Source organism: Ranitomeya variabilis, chromosome 5 (genome assembly GCF_051348905.1).
Source record: "Ranitomeya variabilis isolate aRanVar5 chromosome 5, aRanVar5.hap1, whole genome shotgun sequence".
Taxonomy (NCBI): domain Eukaryota; kingdom Metazoa; phylum Chordata; class Amphibia; order Anura; family Dendrobatidae; genus Ranitomeya; species Ranitomeya variabilis.
Window position 1 is genome coordinate 175,701,000 of NC_135236.1, and position 27,349 is coordinate 175,728,348.

Genomic DNA, 27,349 nt, shown 5'->3' on the forward strand with positions numbered 1-27,349 from the left:
AACCCACGCAAACACGGGGAGAACATACAAACTCTTTGCAGATGTTGTCCAAGGTGGGATTAGAACCCAGGACTCCAGCGCTGCAAGGCTGCAGTGTTATCCACTGAGCCACCGTGCTGGCCCAAACAAAGTTATTCTTTAGAGAAGCGCTTCAAAAATTTTTTTTATCACCTAAACCTGTCTAAATGAATATGTAGTGCAGTGTAAATGAGGTAATATACGCCCTGATAGCAATCTTGCCCGATTTCCAGCGCAGCTCCGGTCCTCTTCTCACTCACATGACTTATATTCCGACTTTCCGGATCACACTGGGGTCTATAGGTGAGCCGAAAGTCACTTTTAAAATGTAAGACTACGGAGCATCAGGCACCAATGACGTATGCTGCAAAAGCGACTTACTACTCACACATAGACTCCATTGTGTTCAAGCATGTCGGAATAGAAATCACATGACCAAGAATAGGATTGGATCTCCACTGGAAATCAGGGAAGTTGGCGATCGGTAAATATATTACCGCACTTGCACTACATATACATTTCAACATTTTCAAGCACTGAAATTTTTCATGAGGAGTGCTTCTTTAATAAGCATTCTGACAATAGTTACTTAAAAGGGTGGTCAAAATAGTTACTTAAAAGGGTGGTCAAAAACAAACATTGACTTTAATCCTAACTCTCTGTCAATTTAATGTAATAATCTAATAGCTTTTCCACTATACTGGTACCGTACTTTAATTAAAAAGTCTCTATCATTCCATATCTAATTTTTCTTAACTGCTTTCTTTTTTTTTCCTTCTTCCAGTTTTATCCCATTTCATTTGGGAATCCCAAGGGTATACTAGGATACTGAAATGAGACGTCATCAGGGAACAGAGGTTGTGATTACCTTCGCAGCCTTTGCTCTGACACTGAAATTAAGTGTGACCACTGACATCCGTTTCAGTGGCTGGGCTCGTCCCAATTCTACTGAGCATGTGTCAGTTATTAATTCCAACACATGCTCACTACGAGCTCCCTTGTCATTGTGCGAGATTACTTTATATGCATAAAGACAGTGCACTTCCTTACTGGATCTAACGAGAAGTGACAAGCCAGCAAAAAGCGCACTGTCAGTGCACATTGTACAAAGTGAACTCGACGAGCAAGAAAAGCAGATGTCAGCCCTGCTTCCAATAGTGACCCCGCTTTTTGGGCAGGGCTGGCTTCTTCTCGCCGCATTCTCTGCTTACAATATGCAGACTCTGCCCCTGATGATGTCTCATTTGAGTATCCCAGCATGCATTGGGGATTCTCAAACAAAATGCCATCAAACAGGAAGTAGGTAGAAAAAAATTAAGCAGTTAAGATGGGGACTTTTTAATTAAAGTATATTACAAAACCTATTGGATTGTTACATTAAATGGACATTTAGGATTAAAATAAATGTTGGTTTCAGATCACCCCTTTAATTCAGAGGATTTGCCATTATTGTCTATAAGGTAAAAGTCCCATTGCAGTGTCCCATGTCCCTGACAAGATTTCAAGTCCAGCAGAGCCTGGCTGACATGAGAAGGAAAGTGACAGCACAATCTATGACTACACTTTCCTTATAATCTATAATCTGTGTGGAGTTAAAGAAACAGCTGTGCAATCTGTCACTTACATCAATCTCTATCTAGAATATTCCTATCCTCATTACCTCCACATCTATTAAGGACAGAGTTTCTAAAAATAAAAAAAAAAGAACACAGATGTTTCTAATTACTTCATTGTCAATTCTCAAGTTCCTGGAACAGTAGGTAGAAATCTGACAGAAATCCTTCACTTTCTTGTTCTGGCAGTGGTTGTCTGGAGCATTTAAGATTGTTTAGCTAACAGAAACCTACAGATGAAACCAGAAGTTTACATACACTATATAAACAGACACATATGCATGCATTTTCTCAATATCTGACATGAAATCGGAATAAACCTTTCCCTTTTTAGGTAAATTAGGATTACCATAATTATTAATATTTGCCAAATGCCAAAATAATGAGAGAGAAAGAATGTTTTAAGGCATTTTTATTACCGTATATACTCGAGTATAAGCCGACCCGAGTATAAGCCGACCCCCCTAATTTTGCCACAAAAAACTGGGAAAACTTATTGACTCGAGTATAAGCCTAGGGTGGAAAATACAGCAGCTACCGGTGAATTTCAAAAATAAAAATAGATGCTCCATACCGTTCATTATTGCCCCAAAGGAGGTTCCATATAAAGCTGTGCCATATATAATGCTCCATACCGTTGATTATTGCCCCATAGATGCTCCATATATAGCTGTGCCATATAGAATGCTCTGCACCGTTCATTATGGCCCCATAGATGCTCCTTATAAAGCTGTGCCATATATAATGCTCTGCACCGTTCATTATGGCCCCATAGATGCTCCATATAAAGCAGTGCCATATATGCTCTGCACTGTTCATTATGGCCCCATAGATGCTCCTTATAAAGCTGTGCCATATATGCTCTGCACCGTTCATTATGGCCCCATAGATGCTCCTTATAAAGCTGTGCCATATATAATGCTCTGCACCATTCATTATGGCCCCATAGATGCCCCATATACAATGCTCTGCACCGTTCATTATGGCCCCATAGATGCTCCATATAAAGCAGTGCCATATATGCTCTGCACTGTTCATTATGGCCCCATAGATGCTCCTTATAAAGCTGTGCCATATATGCTCTGCACTGTTCATTGTTGCCCCATAGATGTGCCATATAAATCTGTGCCATATATAGTGCTCTGCACCGTTGCCCCATAGATGTGCCATATAAATCTGTGCCATATATAATGCTCCATACCGTTGATTATTGCCCCATAGATGCTCCATATATAGCTGTGCCATATATGCTCTGCACTGTTCATTATGGCCCCATAGATGCTCCTTATAAAGCTGTGCCATATATAATGCTCTGCACCATTCATTATGGCCCCATAGATGCCCCATATACAATGCTCTGCACCGTTCATTATGGCCCCATAGATGCTCCATATAAAGCAGTGCCATATATGCTCTGCACTGTTCATTATGGCCCCATAGATGCTCCTTATAAAGCTGTGCCATATATGCTCTGCACTGTTCATTATGGCCCCATAGATGCTCCTTATTAAGCTGTGCCATATATGCTCTGCACTGTTCATTGTTGCCCCATAGATGTGCCATATAAATCTGTGCCATATATAGTGCTCTGCACCGTTGCCCCATACATGTGCCATAAAAATCTGTGCCATATATAATGCTCTGCACCGTTGCCCCATAGATGTGCCATATAAATCTGTGCCATGTATAGTGCTCTGCACCGTTGCCCCATAGATACTCCACATAAATCTGGGCCCATATATAACGCTGCTGCTGCAATTTAAAAAAAAAAACACATACTCACCTCTCTTGCTTGCAGCTCCTCAGCGTCCCGTCCCGGCGTCTCTCTGCACTGACTGATCAGGCAGAGGGCGGCGCGCACACTATATGCGTCATCGCGCCCTCTGACCTGAACAGTCAGAACAAGAGGACGCGAAGACAGAGCGGCGCCCGGCGTGTGGAACGTGGACAGGTGAATATAAAATACTCACCTAGTCCCGGCGCTCCTGGCGCTCCCCCTGCCTGTCACACTGTCTTCGGGTGCCGCAGCTCTTCCTCTGTCAGTGGTCACCGGCACCGCTGATTAGAGAAATGAATTTGCGGCTCCACCCCTATGGGAGTGGAGTCCATAATCATTTCTCTAATGAGTGGTCCCACGTGACCGCTGAACAGGGGAAGAGCTGCGGCACCCGGAGACCGTGTGACAGGCAGGGGGAGCGTCAGGATCGCCGGGACTAGGTGAGTATGCCTCAGCGCCCTCTCCCCCTCACCCGCCGACCGTGACTCGAGTATAAGCCGAGAGGGGCACTTTCAGCCCAAAAATTTAGGCTGAAAATCTCGGCTTATACTCGAGTATATACGGTACTTACTGCAAAGTCAAAAGTTTACATACATATCATTAGTATTTGGTGCCATTGCCCTTAAACTGAATGACTTGAGTCAAACTTTTGGGATATCCTTCCACAAGCTTCTCACAATAGTTGGTCGGCATTTGGGCCCATTGCCCCTGACAAAACTAGTGTAACTGATCCAGGTTTGTAGGTCACCTTCCCCAACCTGCCTTTTCAGCTTTGCCCATAAATTTTCAATAGGATTGTTGATCAGGGTTTTGTGATGGCCTCTCCGAAACATTGACTTTGTTATCCTGAAGCAACTTTATTACCATTTTGGCATGACCGTGTATGGCCAATATGGCTCCCCCTATTGTAACACCCCCCACCCACCAATTGTGACAAACTCAATCACAACAAATAAAAACGTGAAAATTAACCACCACCAGCTCCCAGGGTAAACACCCCGTCCAGAGCCTGTAACCAAAATGCCAGAACACCAAACCCGTTTTACTGTCAGGAATTTCCTTCAAATTCCTTCGCCGCTGAATCCGCATAAACTTCAAGAACCCCAACCCCCCGCCTCAGCCACTGTGACAAAGACAATAATAATAATAATAATAATAACAATAACCCTAACATATGAACAACCTACTACCACAAAACCCAAAAAAGGGGGAGGGCGGGCGGGTAACTTTCAGACTTCCTAACTGCCAGTGTGCCCCGTTTTCCCGCACTTTCTGCTTATATAGCCCCCCCACTCACAACCCCTCCCACAACACCTAACATCCAATCATTTTTTCCCAATTTTATTTAAAAAGAGAGCCCATGCCCAAGCACAGTCATGGGGGGCCTCCATATATCTCCGCCTATTCCTGCCCCCTCCTTGACCGTGTATGGCCAATATGGCTCCCCCTATTGTAACACCCCCCACCCATCAATTGTGACAAACTCAATCACAACAAATAAAAACGTGACACCAGAATTCTTTTGGATAATTATGGCCACAGCGGCCAGTTTATTAACAAACAAACAAAAACATTGTATTCAACATTAGCATAAAGTATGCAAATTAGAGGGGAGGGTTCTTGGAGCCCACCGGGAAAAATTCTGGCTTAAATTATTTTGGCAAAACCAAAAACATAAAACACCTCAATTTTACCCCCAGCCGTACCACCAGCTCGAGGGCACCATAATTCCCGTTTTAGGGAAAAATTAACCACCACCAGCTCCCAGGGTAAACACCCCGTCCAGAACCAAAATGCCAGAACACCAAACCCGTTTTACTGTCAGGAATTTCCTTCAAATTCCTTCGCCGCTGAATCCGCATAAACTCCAAGAACCCCAACCCCCCGCCACAAACTCGCAGCCCTGAACACCTCAGGCCTGCGAGTGCCCCAAAGCCACCAACGCTTTTTCAATTCCTTCTTGAATGGACAAGGCCCATAAGTCAATGCCAATCTCGTTCAGGTGCACCCCGTCTTCCTTCCAAAATTCACCAACTCCAGACTCTAAATCAAAATGTCGCACACATATACCTCCATTTCTGGATACAAACTTGCCAATAGCTCTATTTAACTTCACACGAGCCCTGTTAATCCCCTTTACGGACCGCGCACCCCTCCATTTTTTACGGGGGACAATATCTGACCAAACCGTTAATACCCCAGGGAAGGACACCCACAACCGGAGAAAATCAGAACGAATATCCCGTATTAAATCCTTCACCGGTTTGGCGCCTAAATCATTCCCACCCAAATGAAACACCACAATATCCAGTGCTCTATCCAAACGGGCAGCCCGAGAAAAATAATGCATAGCCCTGTTCCACACCATACCCCGAAAACCGAGCCACCGAACTAAAGCATCCGTACGGCTGAATCCCAACTGCCTACCGTCAGGCCTGGCGTCCGCCCGGAGCACCCCCCAATAAACAAAAGAATGTCCGAAAATCCAGACAAGATAAGGATCCGGACCTGTAAAAGACAATAACAATAGCTGTTACAGTAAGGCCAGTTACAAGAAACAACAAAAAACTTTTAATGCCGAATATAAGACAAATAACGGCTTGAACTCCAGCGTCCAATACGCTTTATAACCTCAGGCCCCAAGCCTAGGCTATCTGCCTCCGACGCTGCCCCAATCCTGAAGGAATGCGATCCAAATTCGTCCCGCGAAAAACCCAAGGCCCTCAAGCACCTATGCATAACTGCAATGAATTGAAAACGGGACAAGAACACCCCATCCTGATGGCACAACAGTGGGCCCACACGACCAGCCCATAAACTCCAATACTCCCGTAAACATTGATCAGGGCACATAACTGACCCCGTAACCTTACCTAAAACAACCCTTTTCCCGACCCCCAATTGATCCGTCTTGGAACGCCGGATCCAAAACACGATGCCCCCCGCCCAAAAATCCACATCCTGAGCCAATAAACCACCCGCAGAAACCCTGCTGCGTGAGACCAACTCCCCCACACGTAATGCACCAAAAAAGGCAAGGGAAAAGGCCAAACGAAACAACACCGCTTCAAAATGAGAGCAACACACATCAACCAAAACAACACCCAAACGTTCAAGAACCTGAAACGATATAGGCCTGTGCCCATCAACACTTCTAAAATCCCTACGATACCCTCTCAATGCCTGCCGCACTAAAAAATTCTTCGTCACGTCTACCGAGCCCTCCAACTTAAAACCGAAGGCTAACCCAGTCACAAACTTATTTACTTTGGAAACCGACCAACCTGCCTCCGCTGCCCTACCGACCAAAAACAAAACAGCTAACAACTTGCCCTCATCAGACTCCAAATCCCACCTGTCCAAGACCGAACTACGCCAAACCTGCCAGGAAGCTTCATATGCCGCCCAAGTCTGATCCGTAACCGAAGCCCGAATCAACCGTCCCGCTCCTCCATAGGAATCCGCCACAAGTGCAAAGGGCATACCACTCCTGCTGCGTCCGCTTCTGGTGCCAGCTCCCGGAAACGCTCCCACTGTAAACGAGATAATGCATCTGCTAACGAATTTTGAACGCCCGGAACATGCACCGTCGAAATCCAGGTATTGATCCTCAAACATCTTAAGACCAGCTCTCTTACCAACTTTATCACTGGCGGAGACGATGCCGATAGCGAATTGATCACCGCCACTACACTCATGTTGTCACAATGAAATCTAATCCTGCGATTTGCAAATGCGTCTCCCCAAATGAACACCGCCACCACAATGGGAAACAATTCCAACAAAGCAAGATTCTTCGTGAACCCGCTCGCGTGCCAGGAATCCGGCCACGCTCCAACGACCAGCGTAATAGGCCCCGTAACCGACACTACCTGCTGCATCAGTGTAAATTTCGTTGTCAAAATTGTTAACCACCTGCTGCTGCATCAAAGAGCGACCGTTATAATGCACCAAAAAATTATGCCATACCAACAAGTCGTCCTTATGCTCCTGACCAAGTCGAATGAAGTGATGCGAGCACGCACCCCCGCCGTTGCCCTGGACAACCTCTGACAGAATATACGTCCCATGGGCAGGATCCTGCACGCAAAGTTCAGTCGACCAAGCAAAGACTGCAACTCTTTCAATATAACCTTCTTGAGCCGAACCACGCGACCCACTTCCAGCTTCAGAGCCAACAATTTATCATCAGGCAACCGGCATTCCATGTTTTCTGAGTCTATCAAGATCCCAAGAAAACACAAAACCGTACAAGGGCCCTCAGTTTTCTCCTTAGCAAGGGGAACGCCAAAATGATCCGCCACCCACTCCATAGCAGCCAGTGAATTCCTACACACATTCGAATCCGGGGGACCTATGAACAAAAAGTCATCCAAATAATGAATGACAGATGAGACACCAGCCACCTCTCTAACAACCCATTCCAGAAAGGTGCTAAACGTCTCGAACAAGGAACACGAAATAGCACAACCCATCGGGAGGCACCTGTCCGCATAATAACTGTCATTCCAAAACATACCCAACAACGGTATACTATCCGGATGAATAGGAAGCAAACGAAAGGCAGATTCCACATCTGTCTTTGCCAACAAAGCTCCCGGCCCATAGAAACGCACCCAGTGAACTGCCATATCAAATGACGTATAAACAACCGAACACAAATCCTGAGAAATGCCATCATTCACAGACAACCCCTTCGGGTATGACAAGTGATGAATTAGGCGAAATTTATTCGGCTCTTTTTTGGGAACCACCCCCAACGGAGAAATGACCATCCCGTCAATCGGTAAACAAGGAAACAGCCCAGCAATTCGCCCTAACTCCACCTCCTTATTCAATTTGTCACTAACCACACCTGAATGAACCACAGTCGACCTCAAATTTTTAAGCGAAAATGGAACAACATGCTCAGGGGGAGGAATACGAAAACCGTCCGCAAAACCCCGTGTAATAACAGTAGCCTTCTCCCGATCCATATACCTACTAAGAAAGGGGGCCATCTTTTCCAACCTCACCGGAGTCACCCCCTTGACCAGTACCCATTGCCGGCTTGCCTCTTGCTTTCTTGAAGCATTTGGAAGCCCCATGCGAACTTCCGTTGCAATGGGAACACACGTGTTTAAACTTGCAGGTGTTACCGAATTTACACTGGCCCTCATTAAATTGCCAGCAAGTTCCCGTTTTTTCTTTAGCTCCCTGTCCTCCCTGACCACTGCTGCTGTGTCCCGCCTGTTGGCCGGCATTGCTTCCGCCCCCATGAAAGGACTGCCCGTACCTACTCGGAGCCATCACTTTTAACCAGAGCCCTATGTCCTTCTGATCCCAACGTATCTCAGGCCGAACCGCCTTCCTCTGCCTGAACTGTTCATCATAGCGCAACCACGCCTGTCCACCATATGTACGTTGCGCCTCACCAATCGCATCCAGATAACAAAATAAACCGGAACAATTCTCCGGAGCCTTCTCACCTATGACACTCGCTAGTATAGCGAACGCTTGTAACCAGTTAACAAACGTCTGCGGTATAAGTCGCCACCTCCTCTTCTCCTCTTCCTCTTTTTTACTATCATCCTTCTTTCCTTTGTCAAGATTAAACTTTTCTAGCGGAAGTAAAGAAAATATCTCCACATAATCATCACGCCAGATCTTTTCCTTAACCTCTTTCTTCAAATGAGCCCCCAACGGCCCTTCAAAACAGACGTAAACCTCGCCTTTAGCTCTATCATCCAACTTCACCGCGTCTCCTTTATTCTTTTCTGTTTGCACGGACACTGACACACCAGACACTGATGGCGACTGCTCGCCCGTGAACAAACACCCCGTATCACTAACGGACGATTCCACCACCCCAGATCCGGGGGTCCATGCCCTGGCTGGTGATACCCTCGCTTCTCTACCCGCCCCGCTCTGCAAGCTGCTCAAAAGTTGCGAGACACTCGCCAATACCTCCCGTACCGCGGGCTCTGACATCCCACTGCTCCCCTCAATAGCAGGCGCCCGCCTCCCCGACGCGTGATCAACTCTAGCCTCCCCATCAAAATCCCCTCTGGGCGACAAACTAGACATGGAGTGAAACTCACCAAGCTGCACAGATGCTGTGTCTCTGCCAGCCGTTCGTCCTGGATCCTGCCGCTCATCCCCAAAGTCCTGATCGCCGTCCGACAGAGATTCTTCAGCACCGTCGTGCTGCTCCCGGCCCGCGCCCCTGGCCTCCACGTCATCAGGGGGGACCGGAGCGTTAGCTGCTCCACGCTCGACCGACCTCCTCCCAGACCTGTACCGAACTTGTCCTGAAGGCCTCAGCTCCCTTTCTGGCACCCGACCACTCCTCCTGCCAGGCAGGGGTCCGTCACTGCCCGCCGCTCTTCCTGTCACGTGCCCAACCGTCGCCGTACTCAGCGCAGTCACCGCCTGCGACACCGCTTCACCCGCCGGCCGACGTCCTGCGCGCCCTCTGGAACTTCCTGCTCCTGCCGTCCCCTGTTGTGAACTCTATTTTTGGGCTCCCTCTAGTGGTCACAAGCGATACTGTGTAGTGTTGTCTTTCTGCAGGTTGGCTTCATCACCTGGTTCGTTATCCTTGGTTGGTTTCCTATTTAACTCACCTGGATACTCAGTTCCTTGCCTGCTATCAATGTACTCAGTGCTCTTCAGATTCCTGGTGACTACCTTGCTCCCAGTCTCTCCAAGACAAGCTAAGTTTTTGTTTGTTCAGTTTCTGATTATCAGCGTTCATCATGTTTTTTGTCCAGCTTGTTAAAATGTGATTTCTTACTTGCTGGTTGCTCTAGGGGACTGAGTTTCTCCCCTCACACCGTTAGTTGGTGTGGGGGTTCTTGAAATCTCAGTGTGGATATTTTGTAAGGGTTTTTTACTGACCGCATAGACCCCTTTTCTATTTTCTGCTATCTAGAATTAGTGGGACTCTTTTGCTGAATCTGCTTTCACCCCTGTGTATGTGCCTTCCTCTTACCTCACCGTTATTATCTGTTGGGGGCTTCTATATCTTTTGGGGATTATTTCTCTGGAGGCAAGAGAGGTCTTTCTTTCTCTCTAGGGGTAGTTAGTTCCTCAGGCTGGCTCGAGACGTCTAGGATTTTAGACACGTTCACCGGCTGCCTCTAGTGTGGATGGATAGGTTCAGTTTTGCGGTCAGTCCAGTTTTCCACCTCCCTAGAGCTTGTCCTATGTTTAGTCACCTTGCTGGAGTAATTTGTGATCCTCAACCACTAGGGATCATAACAGTCCCCCGACCAATGCTGCTGGAACGATCCTCCATGCCGCTGGCACCTGCTGCCATGAAAATGCCGCCACTTGCTCTGGCCTCCGTGTTGTTCCCCCGGGGATCCGGTCCTGCCACTGTTGATCTTCTGGTCCTCTGTGCCGGGGACCGCACCGCTGCAGCGGTAACATCCGGCGCCGCTCCTCCTCTCTGCGCTCCATTCCTGCTGCAAGCGCCAGCCGGCCGGCGTGGAGGATTCCTGCCGGAGGGGGCGCAGCGGGGGGACGCCACACCGCTACACCCAGCCTCCGCAGGGTCCCCGGAGGGGCTCCTAGGTCTGCGCCGACCGCGCGCGCTCACCTCTGGTGAGAGTCATTGCGGGGGCCTCGTGCGCTGGCCTCTCCTGCTGCTTGCTTCCTGAGCTCCCGCCGTGCCGAGCAGCGTCGTCAGCTGCTCCTCCAGCCAACCGCCTCTCCTGGACCTGGCAGCCTCCCTGAGCCGACCGACCAGAGCATCCACCGATTCCATATTCCTGGGGTAAGGTACACCGGAGGGGTGCGCTGCACTGTAACTTTCAGACTTCCTAACTGCCAGTGTGCCCCGTTTTCCCGCACTTTCTGCTTATATAGCCCCCCCACTACCCCCCACTCACAACCCCTCCCACAACACCTAACATCCAATCATTTTTTCCCAATTTTATTTAAAAGGAGAGCCCATGCCCAAGCACAGTCATGGGGGGCCTCCATATATCTCCGCCTATTCCTGCCCCCTCCTGTATGCTTCGGGTCATTGTCCATTTGGAAGACCCATTTTCACCCAAGCTTTAACTTCCTGGCTAATGTCTTGAGATGTTGCTTCAGTATTGCCACATAATCTTCTTTTCTCATAATGCCATCTATTTTGTGAAGTGCACCAGTCCCTCCTGCAGAATAACAACCCCACAACATGATGCTGCCACCTCCTTGCTTCACAGTTGGGATGGTGTTCTTAGGCTTCCAAGTTTCTGACTTCCTCCAAACGTAATGATGGTCATTATGCCCAAAAAGTTCAATTTTAGTTTCATCAGACCACAGGACATGTCTCCAAAAATTAAGGTCTTTGTTCCAGTGTGCATTTGCAAATATTAATCTGGCTTTTTATGTTTCTTTTAGAGTAATGGCTTTTTCCTGGCAGAGTGGCCTGTCAGCCCAAGTTGATACAGTGGATATTGACACAATGTTACCAGCTTCCGCCATAATCTTCAGAAGGTCTTTTGCTTTTGTCCTTGGGTTGATATGCACATGTCAGGCCAAAACACATTCTTCTCTTGGACACAGAACCTGTCTCCTTCCTGAGCATTATGATGGCTGGACATTCCCATCTTGTTGGTACTTGTGTAAAATTGTTTGTACAGATGAACAAGGCACCTTCAGGTACCTTGAAATTGTACCCAAGGATGAGCCAGACTCGTACAAGTCAACAATTCTCTTTCTGATGTCTTGGCTGATTTCTTTCTGAGACTTTCCCATGATGGTGCACAAAGAAGCAGTGTGTTTCAGGTGTGCATTAAAATAAATCCACAGGTGTGTCTATAATTAACTCAAGATGTTGACAAAAAATCAGAAGCTTCGAAACACATGACAGCATCATATGGGCAGTACAGAATTGTTTAAAAGCATAGTAATCTTAGTGTATGTAAACTTTTGACTTTCCAGTAAGTAATAACAATGCCTCTCACTATTTTGGCATTTGGCAAATATTAATAATTATGGTAATCCTAATAGACCTAAAACTGGAAAGATTTAATCTGATTTCATGTCAGATATTGAGAAAACATGCAGATGTGTCTTTTTATATTGTGTATGTAAACTTCTGGTTTCAACTGTATCTAGTATTCATAGCAGAATTATAAACGGCAGATGAGGGAGGTTTCTACTGCAGCAATCTCCCTCCCAGTGAAAGGCAAATCAACTTAAAGAGAATCTGTCACCAGGTTTATGCTATGTAATCTGAGGAAAGCATGCGGTAGGGGTTAAAACACAGATTTCAGTGATGTGCCACTTATTAGTCTGTGTGCTGTTGTTTACGTACAATTAAGGTTTCATCGCCAGGATATTATCCCTGCTAGACTAGGTCTCATGGGACTGCTTGCCCAACTTCGTACATACAGAGCCTGGTGTGTGCAGGGTCAGCTTTCTCAGCTATGCTGCAGTCTCAGAACAATGAAAAAAACAACCCAAATGAAATTCACTGGGATATAAGATGGTATGCATGCAGCATGTAAGTGCATGTTCTCACTGGCCACTAAACAGACAAAACCCAAGATAGAAACATAATAAGCAAATACCCTGAAGTAAATGAATAAACAGCAATAGTTTATCAAGATAATATAGGGTACTTAATTAATATAATTTTAATTAAAAAAATGTAAAAGCCATCCCACCACGTCATGGTGACCCTAATCGGGACGGTGCTAATCTCTAATATTAAAACCTTACCATTTATCAAGTGACATGCATCTGTATAAGGGCAGAGAGGGACTGAACCAGGCTTAGCACAGCCGAGGGGAACCACATAAATATAATGTACAGCTCAAAGTAAAGGCAGACCACACCTTTGTATGTACAAAATGCAAACAAACTAGAAAAAAACTAAAGAAATGTTGCTGTTTATTCAGTTTGCTTGCACCATGTACATATTAGATGTGGCCTGTTTTCTTTGAGCTGGGCATTATAACTCCCTGATGAAGCGGTAGGGACGCAGCACTGGAGAGGTGCGAGGGGTTATGATATGTCCTAAGCTTTAATATACATTGCTTTCAGCATTTTACATCATGGCCTGTACCTGTATTACACTTTCAGTGCCCTAATAGTCTGCTGTGGTTCTGATTTGTCATTTATGACTGACACTAATGTTATTTCATTATCCTGCGGTCTATGTGGTTTCATTTCCAATAACAAAATGATTCACTTCCAATCTTATATTTCTTTGTATTATTCTATGTATTAGGATTCTAGTCACTGTACTCTTGGCCTCTTTATACTACCCCACCCTATTTTGGGTCACTATGTATTGTCTATGACATCATATTAACACAGGAAGATTCTGAAAAATCATCTTGATTTTTTCTCTTTGGACATACCCATCCCCCGCTTATTCCTTTTTATTTTATTTTAAATATCCTTGCGTTTATGTTCTTTTTTAATTACGGTAGGTTGATTTTTTAATAAAATTGTTATTTTATACACATTGCTCTATATAATACTTTTTTAGGGTTTTTGAATATTAACCCCTTCAGGACCTCGGCCGTACTATTACTGCAGAGGTCGGATTCCCTGCTTTGATGTGGGTTCCGACGCTGAGCCCACCTCAAAGCCAGGACATGTCAGCTGTTTTGAACAGCTGACATGTGCGCGCAATAGCGGCTGGTGAAATCGCGATCCACCCGCCGCTAATAACCAGTTAAATGCCGCTGTCAAACACTGACAGCAGCACTTAACTGGCACTTCCGGCTGCGCGGCCAGAAGTGATCGTATAGCCGACCTCCATCACATGATCGGGGGTCGGCGATGCGTCAGTATGGTAACCCTAGAGGTCCTTGAGACCTCTATGGTTACTGATGCCGGCCTGCTGTGAGCGCCACCCTGTGGTCGGCGCTCATAGCACACCTGCAATTCAGCTACATAGCAGCGATCTGATGATCGCTGCTATGTAGCTGAGCCGATTGAGTGGTGCCAGCTTCTAGCCTCCCATGGAGGCTATTGAAGCATGGCAAAAGTTAAAAAAAAATGTTTTAAAAAATATGAAAAAAATAAAAATAATATAAAAGTTTAAATCACCCCCCTTTCGCCCCATTCAAAATAAAACAATTTAAAAAAAATCAAACCTACACATATTTGGTATCGCCACGTTCAGAATTGCCTGATCTATCAATAAAAAAAAGGATTATCCTGATCGCTAAACGGCGTAGCGAGAAAAAAATTAGAAACGCCCAAATTACGTTTTTTTGGTCACCGCAACATTGCATTAAAATGCAATAACGGGCGATCAAAAGAAAGTATCTGCACCGAAATGGTATCATTAAAAACGCCAGCTCGGCACGCAAAAAATACGCCCTTACCTGACCCCAGATCATGAAAAATGGAGACGCAACGGGTATCGGAATATGGCGCAATTTTTTTTTTTTTTTTAACAAAGTTTGGATTTTTTTTTACCACTTAGATAAAATGTATCCTAGACATGTTTGGTGTCTATGAACTTGTAATGACCTGGAGAATCATAATGGCAGGTCAGTTTTAGCATTTAGTGAACCTAGCAAAAAAGCCAAACAAAAAACAAGTGTGGGATTGCACTTTTTTTGCAGTTTCACAGCACTTGGAATTTTTTCCCGTTTTCTCGTACTCGTACACAACACGCTAAAACCAATGATGTTGTTGAAAAGTGCAACTTGTCCCGCAAAAAACAAGCCCTCACATGGCCATATTGACGGAAAAATAAAAAAGTTATGGCTCTGGGAAGGAGGGGAGCGAAAAACGAGAACGCAAAAACGGACGAAAAAAGGGCTGCGGCGTGAAGGGGTTAAGGTGTGGTCTGTCCTTCCTTTGAGTCGTGCATTATATTCATGCGTTTCCCCATGGCTGTGTGTCTACTAGCTAGACTCAGTTTTTCTCAGCCCTTATCCACATGTACGTTAATTGACAAATGCTAAGGTTTTAATGTTACAGGTTAGGACTCTCCTGATTAGGGTCACCATGAAGTGGTGGGATGGCATTTACATTTTTTTGATAAAAATTATGTTAATTAAGTACCCTATATTATTTTCATGCAATAATGCTGTTTATTAGTTTACTGCAGGGAATTTGCTTATTATATTTCTATCTTGGGTTTTATCTCAGAACTCTGCTTGAGTCACAACCACTGTACCCAGTAAACTAAGTGACATCACTGGAATCAGGGTTTCTTTTCCTATATTAAGTTGCTGTTAGGCCAGTCTCACACGTCCAGATATTTCCGGTACCGGAAGAAACGGTCCCGAAGCTATCTGTGTCCATGTGTGCACGTAGGCCATCCGTGTGTCATCCGTGTGCTATCCGTGTGTCCGTGTGCTGTCCGTGTCAGTGTATTGAAACAATTTGTTTCAATTTTAACCCTATGACTTAAAAAAAAAAGCACACGGACGGCACACGGACGGCATCCGTGTGCGGTGCGTGTTTACACACACCCATTGACATTAATGGGTCCGTGTGATCCGTGTGCTCCCACGAACACTGACATGTCTCCATGTTTTGCACACAGACACACGGTCCGCGAAAACACGCTGACATCTGCAGAGACACATTGATTTTAATGTGTCTACGTGAGTCAGTGTCTCCGGTACGTGAGGAAACTGTCACCACACGTACCGGAGCCACTGACGTGTGAAACCGGCCTCAGATAAAGTAGCAAAACCTGCTGACAGATTCCCTTTCAGAAGATTTATATCTTCAGCTGTCAAATATCTTTTCTGAGAAGTCTGAAAATTATAACAAAAACACTGATGTTCCCAATTTGTCAGCCTGTAAGTTCTTGAAACAAAATCAGGTAGAAATCTCACAGAAATCTTTCACTTTCTGGTTCTGTGATTGTCTGGAGCAGGTGAAATTCATCTAAAGGAACAGAAGCCTACCTATAACTCATAGAACCGCAAACAGCAGTGAGGGAAGTTTATAGTGCCGCTATCGTCCTCCCTTTATTTTGTGTATTTTCTTCTTAAATGCACAGTGAATCAAATTTCTAAATAGTCTTCATTTAGTCTTCAAACATAGTCTGTATGACTTTTATTTAGCTGAGTGCTTTTGCAAACTTGTAACAAAATTATCAGAAATGCTGCTCCTGGTTCTGATGCCTCTCCCTCCCCCTTCTCTTCTCACAACATTTATAGAAAATGATATTGATCCATGGAAAGCTACAAAAAATGAGAAAAGCACATGAGGAATAAGTGCAGGATAGAAGTTATGCTGATACATATGCTAATGAAGACTGGATTCACACAGACATCCAGCCTATATTACAGGGAGAGACACTCCCACAAAATACAAATCTGAAACTTACATCAGGCTACATATTGAGAAAGGCTGCACCGCCGAAACGCGCGTCGGGAAGGACGCCCACAGTCAGACCTCCGGCCCCACTGGTAATTATAATAGTCCTTGTGGACATGGCTTTATTCAGTATATGAAGGGTGCCGCGATTTTTCTTTTCTATGGCCATATGGGGTTAATGTGCAATAACTGCAAGGTTATCTTATTATATTTTATACCTATATAGCCTTTTGTGATACATATTTGGTTTTTGTGGGCTGTCTTACTCTGACATGTGTGAGAGGGTACATCTTCCTCTCTCCTTCTCCCTCTCCCTTTTCCTCTGTACCTGGTCACCTTAATAAAATAATTTATTATCATTGATTATATTGGAATTTTTTGTCGTTGTTTTTCCTTTGTTGCTCATCAGGCTACATATTGCATATTAGTCTGGAAATTAATGAAAAATTGAAGATTGCAGACTTAAATTTAGAGCAATTTTATTAACTAAAGGTAACCACTAACATAAGCGAAAAACATTATTTTCCATGTTTATGGTGTCCATAGCCTTTAAGGCTTGTATACCACTTTAACCTCTACATATTTTCCTCAATTTATGTACATGGCTATAGCTGTAGTAAATGTAATCTGGAAAAACTGAATATGTTTTTCTTTTTTTTTCATAAAATAGTAGACCAGTCGGCAGAAATCCTCTGATGCTACGATTAAGACAAGTCTGATTGAGATAACATAATAGTCTAGGGTTCCTGAAAACATAAAAAAGCATTTTAATACATATGTTTTTCTGTATATACGTCCCAAGCCTTTTGAGGGTATTTTTGGTGGAGTTTTAATTTAATGTCATTTTGCATACGTATTTTTCATGTTTTTCAAGTGCTTATTTAGAAGTTTGATAAAGAAACTTATGAGAAAATGAATCTAAAGTTCTCAAAGTAAAATCTCAAAATACAAAAGATGTAAAACAAAACACTATTAACAATGGTTTTCACAAAAACGTGGTGCGTGAATCCAGTCTAAGCCTACAGAATAAAAATCCCAGACGTGATAGCGCGTTACCTGCGGACTGCTGCCCTCTTCTGCGAATTAATGTTGTCCCACCACTTAGAAAAGAAGGAAATCTCCGACCAGATGAACCTACGACGAGGGTCTTCTTGTAGCTTCACTACCATGTTGTTCAGAATGTGCTGAGTCTGGTCATAGTAATATTTATCAAATGTTTTTATCCAACCTATAATGTAAGAATGTAAGCCAGCGATTAGACTGATTCACACAATACACAATTGTCACTGAGAAAACAGTAAAGAAGCACATATTAAAAAGGGACAGCCAACACAATCTACGCTTCATGTTCCATGCAATTAAATGACATTTATAACTCCATTTTCCAGTTCTGTTGAACTTCCAGAAACATTTACATACCTACAACACATGCCTATATCAGCTTTCTCCTAGTATCAGGGCTCCTTTAACATTTCCTTTTCTATAATAAGGATTACAGTCAGCTATGAGGCTTAGATTGCCGCATGCTTTAACTACCCTCAAAATGTGAAATTAATTTGTCCTATGTGAATTCATACAGAAAAGGTCAGAATACGGGTGCAACCATTACATCATTATTAGTAAGTAGAGCCTTCTTTGTTAGCTGCCATAAAGAGACACAACAATACTTGGATGTAAACCTCGTTATCTCCTCCTACAGAAACTCTTCTCCTTTTATACTAACGTCTGCTCCTCTCCTCTGTGCAGAGTAAAAGGATAGCCATGCTGAATCTTTTCTTCTTGTATTGTTCTGTATGTGTCATATAAATAAAAGGTATGAATGTGGCAAATAGAAGAAAGTGGTCGTCTAAGGACAGGTTAGTACAACAAAAGCATAAAAAATATATAAAAAAAATGTTTTCAGAATTGTTCAACTGACCATGTAGATTGTAAGTAGCGCCCAACATCACCTTCAGGTCAGCAATGCGCACAGACGTAGACTGCACTCAATGAATGTGACAACAGAAGCCTTAATAAGAAACTATAAGAATCGTATGTGGGTAAGGGGCTTGGGAAACAATAGATGTATGGGGTTTTCTGGGACTTTGATATTATTATCACAGCCTGACATAAGCATAGATAATAAGTATCAGTAGAGGTCGGACCTCTGGAAACCCCACCGATGAGCTGAATATAGAGCCACTCACTGGAGAAAAGCCTTGATCAGACATCTTTTCTTTACATAAGATTGGATCATCTTTAAACAAGGTGCTGGTTCTAATTTTCAGCCACTTGGTCCATGTGTCCATTGTGGCATTTTTTAAAGAGCACGTGGGTGACACATTGATGGCATCCGACTGCTGATTTTGGGGCGGCGGGAGACACTCCAGTAACGAGGTCCACTTGTAAGTACTTCTCCTGCCTGTTGGCCATTTACTGTATGTTCAAACCTTTAGGATATTTTATTCATTATGCACTACTAGTACAGGCCCTTTTTTGCAGGTTCAATCATATATTTTTCATGTTGCATGGTGGATTTTTTACCCTAATGTGTGCTCTCTCTTGCCCCGTGGAGCTTTTTTCGTTTTTGCATTTTCGTTTTTCGCTTTCCTCCTTCCCAGAGCCATAACTTTTTTATATTTATCGGTCAATATGGCCATGCGAGGGCTTATTTTTTGCGGGCCGAGTTGTACTTTTGAACAACACCATTGGTTTTACCATGTCGTGTACTAGAAAACGGGAAAAAAATTACAAGTGTGGTGAAATTGCAAAAAAAGTGCAATCCCACACTTGTTTTTTGTTTGGCTTTTTTGTTAGGTTCACTAAATGCTAAAACTGACCTGATATTATGATTCTCCAGCTCATTACGAGTTCAAATACACCTAACATGTCTAGGTTCTTTTTTATCTAAGTGGTAAAAAAAAATTCCAAACTTTGCTAAAAAAAAAAAAAAGTGCCATTTTCCGATACCCGTAGCATCTCCACTTTTCGTGATCTGGGGTCGGGTGAGGGCTTATTTTTTGCATGCCGAGTTGTCGTTTTTAATTATACCATTTTGGTGCAGATACATTCTTTTGATCGCTCGTTATTGCATTTTAACTCAATGTCGGGCGACCAAAAAAATGTAATTCTGTGGTTTTGAATTTTTTTCTCGCTACACTGTTTAGCGATCAGGTTAACCCTTTTTTTTATTGATAGATCGGGCAACACGCGGTGATATCAAATATGGGTAGGTTTGATTTTTTTTATTGTTTTATTTTGAATGGGGCGAAAGGGGGGTGATTTGAACTGTTTTTTTTATTTTTTTTCATATTTTTAAAAACATTTTTTTAACTTTTGCCATGCTTCAATAGCCTCCATGAAAGGCTAGAAGCTTCCACAACTCGGTCAGCTCTGCTACATAAAGGCGATGCTCAGATCGCCCCTATGTAGCTGAATGTCAGCAATGCTATGAGAGCCGACCACTGGGTGGCGCTCACAGCAATCTGGAATCAACAACCATAGAGGTCTGCAGGAGACCTCTGGTTGTTATGCCGACGCACCGCTGACCAACGATCACGTGACCGGAGTCAGCAGTGTGCGCATTTCCGACTGGATGGACGGAAGCGCTTATTAAATGCCGCTGTTAGAGTTTGACAGCGACATTTAACTAGCTGTTTAATACAGCTGACAAGTCCTGGCTTTAATGCGGGCTCACCGCCGGAGCCCACATCAAAGCGGGGGATACTGCCATTGGACGTACTATTCCATCCGATGGCAGAAAAGGGTTAAGCACATATTTCTTCACTTTAAGTACTTTTTCTTACACTTTGGTCATCTGTTGTTCTGACTGCTTGGATTTTAACCCAGTTACTATACTCAGACAGACCTCCATTATGTAATCGATCAAGTTGGTTATGATGCTGCACGTGCACTTTATTTCATGATTGTGCTTTCCCTGCATGTAAGCTTAGCAGCCTCTGTGTTGTATTGTTGTTTCTAATTTTAATTCACCTTTAATAAACAATAATTTTAGGATTATAATATGTGGATGTCAGGGCCAATTTGTTCTCTTGTTATATCCAGTTTATGAATTTTCTTCCTTGATATTCATGTCGTATGGGTATTTGTGTTAAATACTTCACTTGGTCCATATGTCCATTGTGGCATTTTTTAAAGAGCACATGGGTGACACAGTGAAGGCATCCGAGTGCCGATTTCTTGACTAATCCATTCACTTTAACGGGCAATTCTGATCTATAAATCAGGTAAAAAACCGACATGGCAGACTGCAAAAAAAAAAAAAGACACGTGAACATGTCCTTAGATTATAATGTTTGGGTTCTTTTTGTGAAAAACACTCAAAGGGAACCTGTCACCCCCAAAATCGAAGGTGTGCTAAGCCCACCGGCCTCAGGGGTTTATCTACAGCATTCTGATGTATGCTGAAAGATGAGAAAAAGAGGTTAGATTATACTCACCCAGGGGCGGTCCCGCTTCTGTTCTGGTCCGATGGGCGTCGCGGTCCGGGGCCTCCCATCTTCTTACGATGACGTCCTCTTCTTGTCTTCACGCTGCGGCTCTGGCGCAGGCGTACTTTGTCTGCCTTGTTGAGGGCAGAGCAAAGTACTGCAGTGCGCAGGCACCGGGCCTCTCTGACCTTTCCTTGCGCCTGCGCACTGCAGTACTTTGCTCTGCCCTCAACAAGGAAGATAAAGTACGCCTGCGCCAGAGCCGCAGCATGAAGACAAGAAAAGGACGTCATCGTAAGAAGATGGGAGGCCCCGGACCGCGATGCCCATCGGACCGGACGCCCCTGGGTGAGTATAATATAACTTCTTTTTCTCATCTTTCAGGATACATCGGGGGCTTATCTACAGCATTACACAATGCTGGAGATAAGCCCCTGATGACGGTGGGCTTAGCTCACCTTCGATTTTGGGGGTGACAGGTTCCCTTTAAAGAGCATGTATGTTAAAACAGATGTGAGTGCAGAATTGTAGATTTTGTAGCGGCCGTGTAGCTCACTGTTCAGTCCTATCTAAGTGAATAAAGACAACGGTGCATGTTCTCTAGATCTCTATTCATTCATTCATTCATTCAACGCATTTCAAAGTCGGGTTGACTCCTTCGTCAGGTACATTACCTGATGGAGTCAACCCCACTTCGATACTCGTTGTATGAGTGAATAAGGATCCAGAGAACACACTCCCTTGGAAATTTCATCGTCTGGCATTGTGCCAGGTTACAACCAAGGCAGGTGAGCATATACAATCCTTTGCTGGCTGTATTCTATATTGACAAAAAATGTGTGACCCGGCGATGAAGAATCCACATGGTCCATGACTAAGGCCTTGTTATAGGCCAAAACATGTTGTTCTAGATGTCCACTGGTTTGATCTGACTGCTGGTAACTGTGCTTTTTTTTTTTTTTTACATTTTTTTACTATTTCTCAATAAAATGGTTCGGTTCCAGAAAAAGGGGCTCCTCAGATTCTGCTTAAGTGCTGTGCAAACTGTGATCCTGAGACAATGGAAATCCTCCCTATCTCCGAATATGTCTGAATGTGTCAAGGAGACGAGCAGCCTCCAAAAGTATGGAGGAATTGTCCGCTGAAGTTAATGGTTCAACGGAGAAATATCTGCAGGTTTGGAGTCCTTGGATTATGGACTCTCAGGATTTTCAATCCCTCTTTTCAAAGCCATAAGGAAGATAGATTTAACAATACGGGTTAGACAGATGTCATTATAGGGGTGCAAGTTGCCCCCTTTGATATCAGACTTCATGGTTCCCCCCCCCCCTTTTTTTTCCCTCTCTTTCCTCTCTCCCCTTATTCTTCATCTCATTCTTTCCTTTCGTGTTTATACCATTATTAGTTGGAGTGACCTAGCTTCTATTGTTTGGGTCGCTCTCTTTCAGCGGAAGTCGGCAGCTGACAACGTGCTCACTACTAAAGAGCGAGCAATTAATACTCACTGCCCTCCATGCATATAGTCCCGGCACACAGACCAGCGAGTATTCTGGCAGCTGTCCTTCTGCTTGTAAGCAGCGCATGACATCCCTGCCATGCGCTGCTTAAAAGTATAAAGCAGCTGCTGGCACTGGAACAAGATGCTGCGAGGGAGAGCAGGAAGGTAAGTGTAATGGTTTGGTTTTTTAATGTTTTTCTGATGGGGCCATGCATACCAGAATGCGGATGGGGGCCAATCATACCAGGATAAAGATGAGGCCATGTATACCAGGACAGAGAGATGGGGTCGTGCATATTAGGATGGGGATGGGAGCTAATCATACCAGGCTAAGGATGGGGCCATGCATACTGGGACGGAAATGGGGGCCATGCATACAAGGATAGAGATGAGGAGGACCATTCCTACCAGGCTAGAGATAAGGGGGACATGCATACCAGGTTGGGGATGAGGGGGCCATGCACACCAGCATAGGGATAAGGGGCTGTACACACCGGGATAGGGATGAGGGAGCCATGCATGCCCAGGATAGGGATGAGTGAGCCATGCACATCAGGATGGGTAAGAGGGCCATGCATACCAGGGTAGGGATGAGGGGGCCATGCATACCAGGATAGGGATGAGGGTGCCATTCATACCAGGGTAGGGATGAAGGGGCCATGAATTCCAGGATAGGGATGAGGGGCCCATGCATACCAGGATGGGGATGAGGGGACCATATATACCAGGATAGCGAACATTAAGTTCAGAACTGACCACATTTTTTGCTTCAATTTTTTTTCTAATTTCCTCCTCTAAAACCTAGGTGCGTCTTATGGTCTGATGCGTCTTATAGTCTGAAAATACAGTAGCTAGTTCACAGCAGCGAGTGGATCGCGATTCCATCCTTAGATGTTGCGGGCACATGTCAGCTGTATATATCAGCTGGCATGTACCCGGGAAGGTGCGGGCTCATCGCTGGAGCCCTCACCAAACATGGGGAGTCCGACATCGGCATACTATTACGCCCGATGTCGGAAAGCGGTTAATACGTCAAAAGCCTTTGTTGGTGATGACAGATTCAAGATGCCATCTGCATGGAGAAACTGCAGAAGGTTTGATTTTGGCCCATTCTTCCACACAAACAGTCTTCAAATACTGAAGGTTGTGTTGGCTCCTTCCATGAACGCTGAGCTTTAGTTCCTTCCATAAATTTTCTATTGGATTCAGGTCAGGTTATTGGCTGGGCCATTCTAGCAGCTTTATTTTTTGTCTCTGAAACCAATTGAAATGTTCCTCTACTGTGTGTTTGGGATCATTGCCTTGTTGAAATGTCCACCTTTGTTGCATCTTCATAATCTTGGTAGACGGCAGCAGATTTTTATCAAGAATGTCTTGGTAGAGTTGTCCATTCTTCCTTCCTTCAATTATATGAAGTTTGCCAGTGCCATAGGCTGAAAAACAGCCCCACACCATGATGTTCCCAGCGCCAAACTTCACTGTTGGTATGGTGTTTTTGGGGTGATATGCATTACCTTTTGGCCTCTAAACATTGTATTTATTATGGCATCCAAAGAGTTCAATTTTGATCCCATCTGACCAGGCTATATTTTTTCAGTATTTCACAGGCTTGTCTAAATGTTAATGAGAAACCTTTAAATGTGTTTGAACATGCTTTTTGTTCAGCAATGGAGTGTTGCTTGAACAGAGTGCATACAGGCCATGACGGTTGAGTGTATTATTATAGTTTTTTTCAACAATTGTACCTGCTGATTACAGTTCTTTCTGTAGCTCTTCACAGGTTACAATTATTTTCAATACTCTGCCTGAAATCTGGCAGGAGCACCTGGTCATGGCTGGTAAATGGTGAAATGATTTTCTCTTCACTTCCGGATTATGGCCCCAACAGTGCTCACTGGAACCTTCAGTGGTTTAGAAATTCTTCTGTAACCAATGGCATCAGTAAATTTTGCAACAATAAGGTTGCAAAGGTCTTGAGACAGCTCACTGGTTTTATCCATTATGAGATGTTTCTTGTGGACACCTTGGTAATGAGACACCTTATTCTAGGCCATCAGTTGAACCAGCTGATATTGTTCACTATGTGGCAGGATCAATTTCTAATTACTGATAGATTTCAGATGATGTCATGATTTTCCATGGCTTTTTGCACCTCTCTTTCTTCATGTGTTCAATACATTTTCCCTGTGTCATTTCTCATTATTGCACATAACTTTATTTATGGACATCTGTTATGATCCGGTGACCCTGGAGCCGCATGAGACTATCTCTGGAGTAGGTGGTACCTGTACTGACCGCAATCCTAATACTGACACCGCAACTAGAAGTAGCCGTGGGATGTACCTAACCAGGCCTAGACACCTCGACACAGCCGGAGGACTAAATACCCCTAAAGATGGAAATGGGAAATCCTATCTTGCCTCAGAGCAGAGCCCCAAAGGATAGGCAGCCCCCCACAAATATTGACTGTGAGTTTAAGAGGAAATACGTACACAGGCAGAAAAGACAGAGTTTAGCAAAAGAGGCACTTCTAGCTAAATAGAAAAGGATAAGACAGAGTTCTAAGCGGTCAGTATTAAAACACTAGAAAAACCCACAGCAGAATATACAATATACTACATCTAACTAAAGACATAGGATGTATATCTGCATCTCCAGAGAAACCAGCATGACAGAAAAATCCAAACAAAGTCTAAGCTGGACAAAAACACAATAGATTGCACTGCACATAAAAGCACACTGCATGCGTGCTACAGAGAACCAAAACAAGACACTTATCTTAGCTGAAATGACAGCAGGGCAAGTGGAGCCAGACAGAGATGCAATCCCTCCAAGATACAATGGACAACTGGCAGGGATTGAAGGATCCTACAAACCTAAATACCTAATAGAGCTGCAATAAGCAGAAACACCTGCCCGGCCTATAATCCAGAGACCACTGCACTACCACTATGGTATCTGTGGTTTGATTCCTTTCCCTGTGTGGATTGGATGGGTTGTTACTGACATTTGGTGAGAATTTCATGTCAATTGCACCTTTAGAAATATATTTACTTAGAAAATCAGTGATGTGTTCAATACTTATTTCACCCGCTGTATACAATATGTACAGTATATATCTGTCATTTACTGTTACAAGGACAGGGGTTTAATTGTAGTTGAAATCTTTATTAGCAGGATATCGTATCGTATACTGGCCATACATAGAAAGATATCCAAGATTTTATACTTATGGTTGATAGATAAGGAATCTCCAGGGTAAATCCAGGCATAATTACTCTTCACCTACAACAATTGGACCATACAAAACTTTTTTAGTGGTTTGTAATAAATTTTGCTATGGGAATTCTGTAGTAGGAGAAATCATTCCAATGTTGAAGCAAATCATTTTTCTTCCAGAACGGCAAAAAAATAAATCTTTTGTAAATCAATTTCTAAGTCTCAGGATATCAACCACAGCGAGAAGACTTGAGAAGACAGCTTGAAAAATGTATTCCAAGGGTGAGCAACAGCTCATTCATAGTCACAGAACATCCTAGAAGAAGTTTCACTGAACTAAAGAATTATGCAGCCTCTAAAGTATTCATTACTACACAATGGAAAGAAGACTGACCAGAAATGAGAATCAGGGAAGAATAACAAAGAAAAGAATGGCATCTAAGAATAACACCCCTGTTCTTTATTCCCTTGCAAAAAAGTCCTCATGATGATCCGCAAACTTTTGAGATAATGCTCTTAGGAGAAATAAGAAACAGAAGGAATTTATTAGACAAAAATAGTTTTTAATTATTGCAAACTATCAAGGAAATGTGGACAACTCTTAGGGCAGGTGTAGATGACCAAAGATTCTTTAATTTAAAGAAGCAGATTATGCAAATTACACTCCAATCAAACTCTGACCAGAGTTTGAGCAGAGTGTCAGCATAGTGTGATCCAATTCTCTCGGATGAGAGAATCGGGGCACTCTGAGGAGAAGATGGAGAACCAAATTTCTCCATCTTGTCCATTGTGTGAGTGGGCAGAAATCAGACTGCAATCAGATGTCATCTGAGTGTAATTCGATGATTTTCACAAACTCATTGACTTGTATGGCTGAGTGTGATTCCAATAGAAGACCAAACTCTGACGTGCAGTGAAAAAGTCAGATGTGCACAGCCCCATTAAATAACATTGGTCAGGGTGCAATCTGATATTTTGGCAAATTGCACTTGGACCAATAATACGGATGTCTGCATTGGCCCTTACAGTGTAGAAAAATCGCGTGGGAATTATTACTTCTGAAAGATCAGGACAAAATTTGTTAAAAGAAATCTGATTTAAAGTCAAATTTAGGAGTCCGTGTATTATGGTACAAGTACAGGTCTCCCAAACTCCATAGCCTCATATATGCCTTAGAGGCATTTGTGTTCAGGGCAGGAGACCCACAGCCAGTCTAAGCATTGTGGTTCGTACATGAATCATGATACAAGGACATCTGAATTTGGCTTTAAAGAAAAATTCTTCTGTAGAAAGTCTTGATATCTGCCCTAAAGCTCAAACTAATGGATAAGCGGTCTAATGTGAAAGCATTAAAATATAAAAGCAACTGTTATAAGGAAACCATAACTGAAGCTTTGGATTAGCTTTGTCAAAGTCCTAATTTAAACACAATAGAGTTGCTGTCACTAATCGTTAACATTTTTTTGTAAAAAAAAACCTGCTAATTTAAAGTGAAAAAAAACCCCAAAAAATC

The 27,349-nt window shown here is 43.7% G+C and overlaps 1 protein-coding gene across 1 annotated transcript in view; it reads right to left on the reverse strand.

Annotated features, from left to right (window-relative positions):
- Window positions 1–27,349, reverse strand: part of MAN2A2 (mannosidase alpha class 2A member 2) — a 206,699-nt gene that overhangs the window by 93,168 nt on the left and 86,182 nt on the right. Inside the window, exon 5 of the mRNA XM_077263559.1 lies at window positions 17,746–17,917. Within this exon, the coding sequence (XP_077119674.1) occupies window positions 17,746–17,917 (172 nt within the window). The remainder of the gene's footprint in view (window positions 1–17,745; window positions 17,918–27,349) is intronic.